The sequence below is a fragment of the Toxotes jaculatrix genome, chromosome 12 (assembly GCF_017976425.1).
Source record: "Toxotes jaculatrix isolate fToxJac2 chromosome 12, fToxJac2.pri, whole genome shotgun sequence".
In the NCBI taxonomy this organism is placed as follows: Eukaryota; Metazoa; Chordata; class Actinopteri; family Toxotidae; genus Toxotes; species Toxotes jaculatrix.
The window spans coordinates 8106974-8122397 of NC_054405.1; the positions used below are offsets into that span (position 1 = coordinate 8106974).

Sequence of the window (15424 nt, forward strand, 5' to 3'; positions counted from 1 at the left end):
AACTCATTATTATACAGTTACATTGACCTGATCCATTTTTGAAAAGTGGACTAATGCATGCACCGAGAATTCAGTACTGACGTTATCCAACGCTGTGATGCATTCACAGTTCCAAGTGAATAGAATGGAATAGTGTTTTAAAATGCAGTGTGTCTGCCTGGGTAGAGTGTGGATCCTTTTGCCAAAATGTGAGAAGTTTGCAGCTATGTACTGAGTTTTCTTGCAGGTCATAGTTGTCCATTGAGAATCGTGCGACTTGACACAGGATGGAACAACTAGCCTGGAAGTCACTGTGTTGGGCCAAAAAAAATTGTCACAACACATCATCTTTATGCTTTGGTTTACATGCGGATTAAACAAATGAGACATATCATTTTAATTAGTGTCTTTAGCTGTGCTGGCAGCCGTTTTGTCTCTTTTAATCTTTGAACAGAGCCAGGCAAGCTGTTTCTACTGCCTCCAATCTTTACGCTAAGCTAAGCTAATCTTTTGCTGGTTCCAGCTTCATATAATGTATAGACATGAGAGCGTTACTGATCTTTCAATCCAACTCTCTGCAAGGAAGCAAATAAGTTTATTTCCCACACAGTCGAATCGTTCTTTAAATGCTTTCTAGAAACTAAACAGCTGATCACCACCATTAAAAACATGTGGTTCAACTGTAGAATCCATGCCCTGAATACTCTCACACCACAGCCACACAAGTTGTAATGCAATTCAAAATTGTATTACGTGTAGCTGCCCTTAGTGTATTAACGAGACCCCTCTGAAGAACAGCTGCCCTCCAAATACACTTCTGACAACATGCTTGTATTGTGTGTTTCTTTCTGTTTCTCAATCACTAAAATCACAAACACGCTGCCACCGTCTCCCTCTTCCTCTCCTATTCACTCCCTCTCTGCAGATTAAGGCATGGTAACAATGGTGACACAGCAGAGCAAACCCCAAAGGGCTGTGTCATGTGCCCAAAACTCCCAACACAACGCACACAGCATCTCAACAGCACACAAACATGGAATCACAGCTGCGCCTGATCGGATGTATGTAAACTGGTTCACACTCACTGTTCTGAAACACAGCATAAAGCCATTGTTCACTGTGTCTACGCAAATCATCCTCATTAAAATATCGATTTTATAGAAAAAGTTGAATACAGTTGAAAATAATAATAATAAAGGTCTGGCTAATTTAGAAGGGAAAGCAGCAGGAATTGTTACTAACCGGTTGCGGTTTCTCACTGTAACCTGAAAGCGCTGCTAACACATGATCTGAAAGCAGAGTCAAAGTAAGCCAGTGTACAGTAGATCGTGTCAGATCGTATCTAAATCGCAGCGTGAAGTCCACAATACAGAGTGGATTAAAAATTCAACATCAGACAGCTTGTGTCCTCGATAGGACGGAACATAAAGTTCTACCTCCAGGTTGTAAGCATGACTCACATGCTCCCACACTATATATCTCCAGGCTTTCCCCAGGCTGCTGTGCTCAATAGCCAGCAAATAGCTAGACAACAGCAGACACGAGTTGTTACCACTATCTGGGAGTGGAGACAACACAAGAAATGGGAAAAGTGGGGAGGGAGGGGGGTTGACCATCTTGTTATGGACAGCCACAGTGATGCACTCTAATTGGAAGTCCCGAGAAAATGCAAAGTGTTCTCTGTGTTCTCACGGCGCCCTGGCTGTAACGCAAACAGGCAGCCCATGAGATGGAGAAGGAGGGGGTTGCGGAGTAAAAATGGCTAGAGGTAAAGACGAGCGCAAAGATAAATGGGAAGCAATGCGAGGTGAAGAGTAAATAGACGGATGGAAGGATACGTACTGCTGTAGAGGGTGTCGATCCAGGAGAGCCGGGGCAGGCCACGAGCGCTGAGGGGCTCCATCCTCCTTTTCTCTCCCTGTCTCACTCACTCTGCTTCTCTCTTATTTCTTTAGTCCTTTTCTCTTGCTGCTTTTCACCTTGATTTTCTTTTGCTTATCCTCGAAAAACAGCATTCATCTCTCAGGAAGAAGCAAAAAGAGTCATTTGGAAAAAATGTCAAAAGACACCCCGGGGTCCAACAGGCAGATGAGCGAGCGAAAGAGCCACAGAAGGAGTCTATGAGTGAGTGGTGTGTGTGTGTGTGTCTGTGTGTGTGTACGACAGAGAGCGAGAGAGAAAACAACAGGCTGGAGACGACCACCGCCGACCGTTGCTAGGGGAAGGGAGAAGCACTCCCTCTCTCTCTCTTTGGCTTGCTCGCTCACTGACATCCACCGCCTCTCTCTCTTTCTCCCTCTCTCGATTCTGCGCAAACAGCTCATCAGCCTCTCTCTCTCTCTCTCTCTCTCTCTCTCTCTCTCTCTCTCTCTCTCTCTCTCTCTCGGTCTGCGAGTCAGAGGCAGGAATTCAGAAGCAATGAATAACGACTGTGTACCAACAGGGCTCGTGTCAAATGTGAGATTAACTGTCAGATTTCATTTTGTGGCATTCGCACTTAGCTGCTTTCCCTTGACCTCGTTGTTCAACCAGGTGAAAGTCTCGCTGATATTAAGAGGTTGTTTTTCAAGTCTTATTCAAGAGATAACTGAGCAAGAAAGCTGCATAAAAACACTGTGATGCTGTAGAAATAAATGCTATGAATTCTTCCTGCGGGGTGAAGACAACTGTCACATGCTGCAAAAGATCATTAACAATTTCCAGTTAAGATACATAGAGGGGTATTTGTGTTTTTATAACTATTAAAATAAAGACAAAACAATAAATAAGAGGAAAGAGAGGCACAGTTATCTTTAAAGCTGGCTTGAATTCACGTCCTTTGTTACACTGGTTGCGGTGGAAAGGGAAGTGTACTTAAAGCTTTTTTTTTTTTTTTTTTTTTTTGGTTGAACCAACACAGAAAACTGACATCTGTAGAGCGTCGTGACAGTGTAACTGCAGGCCATATTTATACTGATTTCAAAAACATACTTAGCATGTTTCTGCAGCAAGAGATTCTCTCTTCCTAAGAGATTTGGTTTCCTTCTTCTGATGACAGTTTCATGTTTTTTTTTCTTTTTTGTTTTTTTTTTATTGGGCTTCCGAAGAAACGCACTACGTGATCAGCTCAAGATCACTGCCACTTGACAGCCACATACAACAAAGAGCTGCTCTGTGTGAAACAGAGTCAGGAAAAGAGAGAGTGACTGGTTCAGATGTCGTGTTTTAAGCTACTTCAGTCTTCTGTTCCCGTGGCAACTTGCTCTTTCTGGCACATTTCTGAACAACAGACACACAAACATCAGTGTGTGTACATGTATTAACTGTGGAAAGGTGGTTGGACCAATACAGAATATACTGGTAAAGTGGAAACCACATGGATGGACGGTTGGAGCTTTTTTTTTTTTTTTTTTTTTCAAGAAAAATAAAGTTTGTGATTATGTTTGCTGCAAACAAATCTTGTTTCGCACTGTTCATGCCACATTTACTTATAAAACAGAGATATTTTCTCCAAACTGTCCAACCCTCTGACTCATTCTGCTTCTGTACGTATATTCTTAGCCACTTTCAGAGCAATATCTGCTTTAAAACCATCATATGACCACACCCTCAAAACTCAAAAAAATCTGATTACAGTACAATGTGATCAAGCTTTGTCATTATGCAATTAAGGATTACGTAGCCAGCTTTATTGATTTTCAAATTATTACTGTCACGTTTTAATGGGCACATTAGCTCATTTAGCACATTAGCTCTCCTGTTGCGTCCTGTTCCCAGAAACAGAGCTGGCAGAATCCCCCTCACAGCACCCTGCCTTTTCATCAGACCAAGCTATCTCTGTGTTTATGAAAATGTGTGCTAAAGAGGAGGGCAACCAGAGACGAGCATCATGCCAGCAGCAACAAAGCCTGATATGAAACCCTCCCCTCAAACCACAGTCAGGTCCACTCCTCCCCCCTTCATCCTCCTCTAACCAGCATGGGGGAGGAAAGACGGGAGGGTTGAGAGGCAGAAAAACTTCAATTAGGACACAAAGGCTGACAGGAGGAACTCCACCACCGCTCCCTCCTCCTCCCCCACCTCCGCAGGCGGAGCAGCGGGCCCGGAGCACCGCTCTTTGTCTGGATACAGAGGCTCTTATGTGCCAGCTGGAAGAAACACACACAGTCAACGACAGGGCACCCAGAGAGCTCATCTCGCCAGAGGTCATATCTGTTGTGTGTCTGTGTATATATGTGTATGTGTGAGTGTGTGTGTGTGTGTGTGTCAAGGCATTTAATGTAAGCCTCTATGAGTTAATGTTTGTCAGGGGTTATTAATGAATATAAATGTGTCATTATGAAGGAGAAAAACCACACTGTGACAAAAACATACATGAACTCAAGCTTTTGGGAACACACACACACACACACACACACACACACACACACACACACACACACACACACACCTACATACATGGGTTCATATGAAGAGAAAGCCAAGCAGGGGGTGGGACATGGGCTCGGTGAGTGGCAATTCATCAAAAATAGATTTATCTACTGTACAGCCTTATACACCCTTTGTTTTAAATCTGGGACAATAGGGTGTCTCTCTTCACACACACACTGTTCTACTCTTGTGTGCAGTTGTGTGTATGTGTATGTGTATGTGTGTGTACATGTACCTTTCTTTATGGTTTTGAGAGAAGAGCTGCCCACCTCCCCCTCATAAATGCCTCATCACTGAGAGGACAGAGCCAAACAAAGAAAACACACGTGTGCCACACTCAAACACACGCACACACGCACACGCGCACGCACACACACACACACAGACACACACACACTGCATGTTAGTCTTCCTGGAGCGTCACCAACCTACATTAATCAAATATTAATATGCAGCCAAGCTGTGTAGTAAAAAGGGCCCATTACTAACTGTCTCTACAACATTTTGACATATACACACACACACACACACACACACACACAACATACACATCTAGCACAGCTGGGTCAGGTGCTGTCAGCAGTGGAAGTATCAGTCTGGTCGCACATGTTGAGGGAAGCTGTCTGGCTCTTTGTAACACAACAACAAAGCTCAACACATCAGTAATGATTCATTCTCCATAAAGGTCAAAATTCAGCGGCAGCCTCCACTCTGTGTGTGTTTGTTGGCATAAAGGCCGAGAGGGAGGACTGAGAGGATGGATAAAGATCTCGACTTCAGGCCGTCATCATTTCTCCATACTGAAGTTGTGTAGTGTGTCGGATCAGGTGAAGTGTAAAATCTACTCATATAGTCGGATCTTGTGTAACTAACATGAGTGTAACACAAACAAAAAAAAAACACACAAAGGTAACACATCATTCATCAGTAGAGCAAAAAAAAAAAAAAAAATAGACTACAACACAAAGAAAAGGCCAGAAAATCAATGCTTGTCTTTGATCATGCATGTCATGCCACTGTGAGCAAACACCATCTGAACAAAGGACAGCACAGGATCATTGTACTGCTGATGCTCAGAGGCATGTTTAGGCTTCACAAAGTCAAATCTGAGTTATAGGTCTTCTGCACCACCTACTCCCACAGGAAATCGGATTATTCACACCAGTTTCTGTTGAAACACTGTTTAATAAGCCATCGTTTGAAGGCATAAAGAAGCTTCATTCTTTATTCTACGCATTTTAAAAAAACTGCTTCAAGTCGAGGGAGTCAAAACTAAAAGTGGATAAAAACATTACGGATCTTATTTTTCTAATAGAAACCGATACAAAGTGATGCTGTGTACAGCATGAAATCATCTATTAACAGAATATATGAATCAGCCACTGGAAAAATTCACTAGATAAAAATTTTTTTGTCACAGTCGAGTGTAGGAGGGAGACTGGGTGGTCATTGCCAGACCAGTGAGTGTGTGTGTGTGTGTGTGTGTGTGTGTGTGTGTGTGTGTAATTGGGCAGCATACAATCCCACCAGCCAATCAAACTGCCACCCACCGCTCGCCCACACCTCCACCCTCTCTGTTCTACCCAGATACCCCTGCCCCACCTCACTCCACCAACCTCTCCAACATTTTGACCCCAAACACAGGCCTGGTGGATGACTGGGGGGGGGGTCTGTTGATAGCACTAATTTTCCAGTCACCACCCCACGCCTCCTCTCAGGGGCAGTGTGTGTAAGTGTGTGTGCAGTGCCACTCTGCCCCCATCCCCACCCCCCCTCTGCTCCCCTCGGCCTGGCCTCGGCCAGTGAAACACTAACTGGGAGAAGAGAATAAAGTAAACTGGAAATGTTAAAAGCCTGATCTGCCTCTTCTAACAACCTGCTCCTGCGTGTGTGACCACCCACTCCCACACTTCAACATGCTTTCCACTGCCACTGGTTTGACTGTCTGTCTGTACGTGTGTGGCTGCACACACAGGAAGTAGACAGCTACGTTTCCATATGAGTGGCTTCAGAAAAGCCTAATGAAGCACTGGAGCGAAAACAGAATCCACAAATATACCAATAATTTAGGCTAACTGAAATCAATCCTGACAGAGAGAGAGAGAGAGGGGGAGGATTTGGTCATCATCAGATAGGAAAGTTAAACATCTGCTGTTGTTGTGATGGTTATAAACTTGTCCAAATTACTGAATTAAAGTGGGCTCTATTCAAATTCAATTTTGAAGATAGTAACAACAGTGTAGCATAATGGAGATGCATATAAAAACTGACTTCCAGAAAATGGAAAATAACCAATGAATATGAAAATCCTTTCTCTCACACTTGTAAAATAAATCAGCACGGCATATTTTCAATAGCATGAGAAATTAAAAGGGAAACACTGTTGTACACAGCAATGTTACCGTCTAGTAGTTGGTGTTGATGATCAATGCCAACCACAACTGTTTATTTCCTAATATCCGACTGAGGCCGGGCTGACACGTGCGCCAACAGATATATATCAGTGTATGTGTTAGCCCGTAACTAACAAAGAACTGAAGTACAGGAATCCCAAACACGGTTTGAGTTCATTTAGAAACAGTGTCACCACTTGTCCAGTGAAGAGCACTGAGCAATTCATATTAACACTGTAAAATGTCCCACTTAATCCCAAATACTGATATCAGCATCATCAGTATTGTTCTCATAAAATCACAATCATTTTTTTTTTTTTTAATTCAAGTTCAACTTCCTGTCTAACAATGCATCATGAATGTGGTATTTGAATTGTCTCTTGCTCCTGTGTGAGGAACCCTCCAAAGTGTGAACACACTCCTTGGAGATGGATGACAATATTCTGTAGCTGTATGTTTTTCCGACACATTGCTTTGTTTTGGGGGCTGGGGGAGATGGAAGCAGGGACGGGCAATGACTATGCATTATTAAAAAACCTTGAGTGCACCAGTGATGAAGGTCTGCTTGTTAAATGGGAATGCCTGAAAACATCTGGGACATCTTTTTTTTTTTTTTTTTTTTTTTACTGTTTGTTATTATCTGTTTTTTTTTTTTTAAGTCAAATGGTGTGAAAGCCCCTTGGGTTTGTTTTTTTATCTCAACAGAAGTTGTTTGTCTCTTTTCTGTGTTTGTCATAATCACTGTATTTTTTTTCTCCATCAATTCTAAATGGGTGAAAATGTGAAAATACACAGTCATTTATCCAACAAGTAATTCTACTGTCGCCCTCCCATTCCTCCTCCCTCTAGTCATATGTGTGCACATGTGTTTATTAGAAGAAAACTGCTCTTTATATGACTTTAATTGGTAACACTGCTCCATGACAATTAACCTCTCATCATCAAGCTTTATTTTATCTGATTCATACACGTCTGTCTGTCTGTGTATCACAGCATGTGCTCTGGCAGGCAAGATCCCCTCTCACCTCATTTGCCCTGGATCTCCCCCCAAACTCCTTCACCATCCAATTACACGGATCGACCATTTCTAGCTGTGACATATCTGTGACATATCTGTGTTTGTGTGTGTCTGCTGTTTCTATATTAAACCAGCTTCTGATTTGTGATAAGATAGCACTCCCTTAAATATAAGACACAAGAAGGGACAAAGAAATCGAGGAAAGAGAGTGTGTGTGTGTGAGAGAGAGAGAGAGAGAGAGAGAGACAGAGCGAATATTCATCCCACGCCAGCTGAATTCACTTTGATCTATTGAGGTCAATGTGGAAATCATCCAAATCATGCTGTGATTGGACAGACACCAGATAAAGACCCCCACACACACACACACACACAGATATACATGCATACATACTGTAAAACATCTAATGTGTTATTTATGCTGTTCGCTTCTTCCACACACAAGCTTCCTTTCTCTTTGTTTCACAGACACACACTTGCTCTGGGAGCTTGTCTGGCATTTTCAAACTGATCTCTGGACTGACTGATTTCATCACGGACCTACCCTTTAAACTACAAAACCAGGTCGTCACTATCAGGCTAACAGTGACATATACTCACACAAACCATTAACAAAGTGAAGAGGGAGTCCAGAGAAAGGTCCTCATGATGGCCAAATAAAGAACCACTGCACTCTAGTGTTTCATTTCTGCCAATGCAAGTTCTGGAGCTCAACCATCTGTCCTGAGGAGATGAAACAAAACCATGGATCATAATGACTTTGGTGGGTACATTCCACAAAAGCAGGTTTACCATCAAGCCAACCTCTAAAAACTCTGTAATTAATACCTGAAAGACCAGGTAAGACCTTTGAATTGTTCTGCTTAAGAAGTCGGATGACACTGACTCAGCTACTTCTTGCAACAAAGAGGGGAAAACATATTCACGTCAGGCAAGTTATATTTCCATAACCATAACTATTAGTCTATGAGAAACCCATTAATGCGTGAGCTGTAACTGTGGTCACTGGTAGGGAGCATCTGTAACAATTTCCGTTTTCAATACAAACCATTCAAATTAGCAATATCCTCCAAACAAGCAGAGAAAGAAAAGTGGTCAAAATCAAAGTAACAGAGGCGGAGATATCCTGACTCTTCATCTCCACGCTCATTGACATATCAAACAAAGAAAACCCCTCCACAGCCACAGAAGACATTAAAGAAATGCTGTCACAGGCTGAGTAATACTCCTCATGACGAGGAAATGGAACTTTAAGTGTAAAATTGGTGGAATGCCCTTTTAATACCACACAAAAATGATTATGGGGAAGATCACTCTAAGGTGCATAATCAGATTATTACTAACACCTAAATCATCACCAAACCTTAATGATTGAACATTTTTAAACAAACACAAATAAACACACACCACAGCAAAACTGTCACTGTTACAGACGACCACACCAGGGTGCTGTATCAATCTCCTCTGGAACCCACAATTCCACTGGGATTGTGGGACTGTTTGTGGAAATAAAAGGCTCCAGAAGCACAGCTACTGATAAAATGTGGTTTGATGCTGGAGCTGCAGCGGGATTGGTTGGCCAGTTACCACACCTCCTGTCTCAGGTTAACGGTATCATCAGGACACATGAGAGGGACGCTCACGGCGAAACAGACAGTGAAAGCTGCACTGTAGAGGAATAAGCGGGCATAAGATCTCTCTATTCATCCACATCAGTTTGTTTTCAGCTTGTTCATAAATGTATGGGCTGTTAAAAACCACCTGAGCGTCACAGTCATTTGTCACACAGTTTTGCCGTCTTTGACATTACGGTCTTTAGCATTAACGTCATTAAGTGTCTTGAGAACATTTCATGCTCTGGTTCCTACAGAGGATGTACAGTATATTAGCAGCACAAAGCAACAGGTGGCTGCTTTGACTGGCTGTGACACCATCAGAAATATGTGACACCCCCCTTCGATATATTCACATCACAGTAAAAACAAATCTTCAAATACACTGAATTCATTTAAATGAAGGCAGTGAAAGTTGCACAATAAGGGTGGATAAAATCAAATCCTCTAAGCCAACAGCACTGCAGTGCGTTGCTCTCAGTTCATTTGCCAACAACTTGCGGCTAGAGAGCAATTATGACCGTGCACCAACAAACAGTGTCTGATCCAACAAGTAGTCCCTCCACACTGAGCAAACAGCCACAGCTCAGGGGGGGACAGACACAACTTTCTACTTGAGTGATCTTACTTTAAGTATAATGCTATGCCCACACTTTTAACCCCAGACTTGCAGGCTTAGTGTAGAGAGTGCTTCTGTTACACAGTGACATTCAATATCCACACCAGGAGCTCCTGTGACCTGAAACTCAAACACTTCTTTCCTTTCTCTTTGACACTGACTTTGTCATATGACCAGTAAACAAATGTTTCTACCTTGTCTTTTTACAATATTACTATACTGAGGCACTACAGCAGCTTCTTTTATGCAATTAATGTAAAACTTTCTATTGACCTATCTGTGTATTTGTCCATCTCTTTCCATTTCCCCCAAGCAACAAGAGGAAGTGAGAGTAATGGGCATAGCAAAGGATATCCTCAGGATAACAGGCAGATACCATGACAGAGAACTGAGAACATCTTCATGTTTTGGTACAGGTGTTTCTGTCTCAACAAGAGGCTGTACAGAAGAGCAGCCGTTGTACTTCAGTGAAGGCCTATTTTTCATGAATTCCCCAGCGTGCAGCCAACAACAGAAATAGCTTTCCTGTGAGCGACACAGAAGGGAAAGCGTGACAAAGACTGGCAAGAACTTATGTCTTGTGGTGCTGAGAAAGAATACCTGTGTTCTGTGGGGGGAAAAAAGAGCTGGGTCATGAGAACATCTCCTGCTGTGACAGCTATGAAAGCCTGAGGTGATGGTCCATGACAGTCCATGAAAGTATTTTTCCTCTGGTTTGATTATGGCTGCCATCTGACACGGCAACACTGTCACCGTGAGACGTTCACACACGGGCAGGTAGAAGGCCAAAACAATACATTCAGAGACAAAACAAGACCAAGAGTGCGATTACAACTTTATTGTCATCCAGCACTGTTTGAGATTTTGGTGGGATTTAATGGACTTGCTGGTGCTTTATGATCTAAACTACCAATCTAACTAGTCAATTTGTCTTTGTTGTAATAACCTTTCTAAGCATTAAGAACTTGTGGTTGTCAAACATCAACCTTGGTCTTCTTATACTTCTGAAATCAAATGCAACAGAATCAGAAAGAACATGCATAAAAAAAAAAGATGTCCAGATTATAATCTCCCTCCAAACCAGCTGGAGTCAGCAGCTATTGACCACTGTGCCTCCCACAGGCCGACTACCGCATTCAGCTTCCCTCTTTGACTGAAAACTTCACAAAAACTTCAACTGCATATAAAGAAGTAAACTAGACCTATGCATAATGTTTCTACATAATAATAGCATTTGATACCCATTTACACTTTCTCTTTGTGGTGTAAAACAACAAGCTATGACAAGTTTACAGTAGCACTGCCCCTGACTGCATTCATTACCATTTTAATTACAAAGCCTCTCATGCCCTGTTAATTTATAATTAGGTTTTAAGCTCAAACTTTCAAAACAGAAACTGAATAACACACACACACTCTCTCTCTTTACCACACACACAGACACCCCCCTCCATCTCTTTACCACACACAAACACTCCAATGGTCGTCTCCATGGCAGCCATAGCTGTCAGCCTATCAGAAGTGGCTTGGTGCTTTCAGTGATTTCAGACTCAGACGTTTTTCTAAATGTCAATAATAATTTAAAAAATAGTTAAGCTGTATATATATATATATATATATACTGTATATGCCTACATGCAAGCTGCATCTATATAAGGTCTACGTAATTAATAAATGGCAGTAAAGCATAAGTTAAGTGGCTTTGCAATGAAGTGAGCTCTGGTCACACAGTGTTTATCATACACATGTAGTTCGCACTGTTTTCCACAGAGACTTACAAAGAGTAGGGCTGTGAAACATACCAACAAATATTATATAATAAGACCAATAAATACAAGCCAAATTTTTAGCCATCAAAATATTGAGTGCTCTGTTCAGAACTGTAGTGCCCTAAAGGGAAAATCTAAACTGGAAACCTTACAGAGGGAACAGGGAGAAGCGAGTCTCTTCCTCTACTCTCAGTGTGGAGGCCAGGAGAGAGCAGTGGTGCAGTTACTGTAGCTAAATGTAACCTGTGTTTTCCATATTCTTTCTTACTAACCTGGCAGCTAATGTGACTTCCTTTCATTTCTGTTCATTTACAATCAGCCACAGTGAGTGACTTTATTGACGTCAGTTTTGTGTAGGACACACGGCTGGTTTGTTCATTTGGCAGGGCTGTATGAATCAGTTAACTGACAGGAAAACCACCACACTCAGACGCCCCTTTATCTTGCAGCTGCTCACCTCAACTTGATTTGAACTGAAACACTTTCACATGAAGTCTGAATTTCCTGTGCCTCAGTGTTCCCTCATGTAAAAATCCTAGCTACAAGCCAAAATCTGCAGGAAACACAGTAAGTGAGACAGGTCTCTCAGTTTGTTTGTCTAGCCTTTGTTTATACAATGGGTTGACTCAGGGCAAGAAAGGGTGAGAGAGGGGGTAAATCCAGTTCAGCCCTGTCTCATGGGAGACAGGAACAGTAGCAGGGGCTTTGCTTAGTAGCTATGTCCCTAATCATGAACCCCCAGGGAGGTCCACACCTTTGTTTATTCCTGGAATAGATAAAAAGGGCAGAGTGCCAAAGTCCCATGTACAGTAAGATGGAAGTTAATCAGGTAGTTAACAAAGCTCTGCTCTCATGGTCTTGAGTTCATACTGTTGTCACGATCAGACTAACTGTACTCTAATAAAGCCACTAACTTAGCAGCCACAATATTTATTTATTAAAATTTTTATTTTATTCATGTGTCAGTTTCATGGGTTACACCTGATTAGATGCGACCACAAAAGAGACTCAGGAAAAGCTGAATGGTACAACCAAATTCTTTCTCTAAATCGCATTTGAATCTGACACACCTGACACCTCAGCAACTGTCATTACTCAACAGTTTCAGTAGTTAGTAATTGTGGCTGTCACCGTCAGCGGACTACAAGAGGACACTGCGTCACAGCATTTTCTGTAGGGTGAGAATAACTACATTGCGTGACGCATAAGTCTGGAGTCGGCTTGAGGGAAATCCTACTATGATGAAAAAAATCCTTAAAAGCAGCACACTTTGGTTAAAGACACCAGATCAAGTCAAATTTATTGCTGTGAATTTTTATGACAGGTAACTTAGAGAAAACGGAGGATGCAGGTATTTGTATGCAACGTGTAACAAACCGCGAGAAACACGGCTTGACCTTGATTTTTGTGCATGTGCATGTGCATGTGCACATTCTGCTCGGTGCATATTTAGATGCATTCAGCACGAGTCCCGGCCTTGCATTTCACACCTCCGCTGTAGAGTTAAGGTCAAGGCTTCTGCACACATTCAAACATTTAACTCCTGCATTCACCTTGTAAACGAGCAATGATGCTGCAAAAACCCACACCTCCTCATCACAGACATCCTGCCTGCCACCCTGAGCAACTGAGACGACACTTTCATCACCAAGGTAACAAGGACAAGTCAGACCATTCACATTATATTAGTTTTGAGGAGTTAAAGCCATGGGTCCTTTGAATGCCTTCACTTATTTTCTAGGTACTTGAATATAAAAGAAATTGAATTCCATTCATGGAGAAGATGAAATAGAATCACAAGGTGGGTGCAGAATCACAGTATAAAATCAAAGCTTTCCACAGAGGCAATAAATCCATGTAAAACTGCAACAGAATCTCTGATCTAAATAAATCTATCACAATATCAACCACTTGGGTTACAAGAGAAAAAAAGCAGAAGCCTGAAACCAATTATTATTTTCATTATCAATTAATGGTCTATTTTCTCCATTAATCATTACATCCATGTAAAATCAAAACATAGTGACAAAACGCCCATCACGATTTTCAGAGCCCTGAATGACATTTTCAAATTGCTTGGTTTTTTTCCCAACTTCCAACAGTATAAGGCCTTAATGATATTCAGTATACTATCATATTTGTTTTTGCAGCAAATTCTCACATTTGACAGACTGGGACGAGCAAATATTTAGCATTTTGCTTGATAAGTGACTGAAATAATTAATCAGTTATCAAAATAGTTGTCTTAAGTCTACCATGACATAACCACATATTTCTGCACATTTCAACTGAGCAGTTACTTTGTTTCAGCACTCGATCTTTGGTATCTTCTGAAAATCATTAGATATGTTGTTTTTGTGCGACCAAAAGCAGGCAAACAAGCTGAGACACCACAGGAGCAGCCATGCAGCAGTGTTGCCTTGGAAATAACGGAGATGAGCCAGAGTTCTGGGAGAGATTTTCCCTGGTTTGTGGGGATTTTTGCCTACATACTCAGAGGACAGTCTGACAGTGTAACGCCCTCACTTCACACTAAGACAGTGTAGGAACTGTCAACTATCCATTAATAATACATACAAACCAGAAGTGAGTACAGGGTATATACTGAAGCCTCAGAGCCAGGACACTGTTATTCACTGGTTTATGAGAAAAGCACAAACAAACCAAAGACTCTGAGCAGCCATTTACACCTCTGAGCGTAAAATGGAAACAATATGACAGGCTCATAGTTCCCCCGCTGCACACGCTATTCAGCACGAGCCCGGACAAGTCCTGCTTATCTGAGGGAAGAAAAGCCAACCCAAGGAAAAGGAAAAATATGCATGTCATAATAAACAGCCACTCATTCGCAGAGCGTCAATAACTGGTTTCTTCACCAGTCTGTCTTTTCGAGCACGTGGGGACAGAACTTCCACACGAACCTTTCAAGATCTTCATTCAAAATAATCTGCATGTTATTCACTGTCATTCATTCATTGTGTCAACAGCATATCAAGACATGGAAACTGAGCCCATTAGCAGGATGATTAGCAGCATGTGCTGCCAAGTCCTGTCTGCTGATCCAGTTTTATCAGTTATGTTACAGAAGAAACGCAACTAATAAACCTTCAAAAGATTTTGAGGGAAAATATTTTCTAATCTTACGAGATAATTCCTGTGAATAGGAGGTGATGAGTGGTGAGCTAATTTTGAAGAGAGTGGAAAGTCATGCAATAATTACAGTCAGAGGCAATAATTTTTCGCAATAATTATTCCTCACTGTCATGTTGGATTTGATCATTATCTCACCTTTCAAAATGACCAACAATCTGTGAATGTGTACTTTGGGTTTAACACAACCAATACTCTGCAGTGTTAACATTAAACGTGTTGTTTCCTAATTGTATGTTTTAACAGCACCTTCACTCCAAAGACTATAATTCCAAAATGATACCTCCACAGTCCAGAACCGAAATACTTGCTACCACAAATGATCTCTCATTAGTGTTACTGTTTATGTGGTGACTCATCTTAAGATGCTGCCTACAAGATTTTTAAAATAATAATATAATAATAATTGTAAGAACAAACCAGGCCTCGCTTTTATCAGTCATACGAAATTTCATATTTAAATACTTAAATTC

General features: G+C 41.7%; 1 protein-coding gene across 2 annotated transcripts in view; it reads right to left on the bottom strand.

Moving 5' to 3' along the window:
* abr (ABR activator of RhoGEF and GTPase) overlaps positions 1 to 15424 on the bottom strand; it is a 120378-nt gene that overhangs the window by 99861 nt on the left and 5093 nt on the right. Inside the window, exon 1 of one of the 2 annotated variants that reach the window (XM_041052437.1) lies at positions 1822 to 4223. The exons of the other annotated variant lie outside the window; for it this stretch is intronic. Coding sequence (XP_040908371.1) covers positions 1822 to 1882 — 61 coding nt within the window. The 5' untranslated portion in view covers positions 1883 to 4223. Of the gene's footprint in view, positions 1 to 1821; positions 4224 to 15424 lie in introns of those variants that run through there. 2 annotated transcript variants of the gene reach the window in all.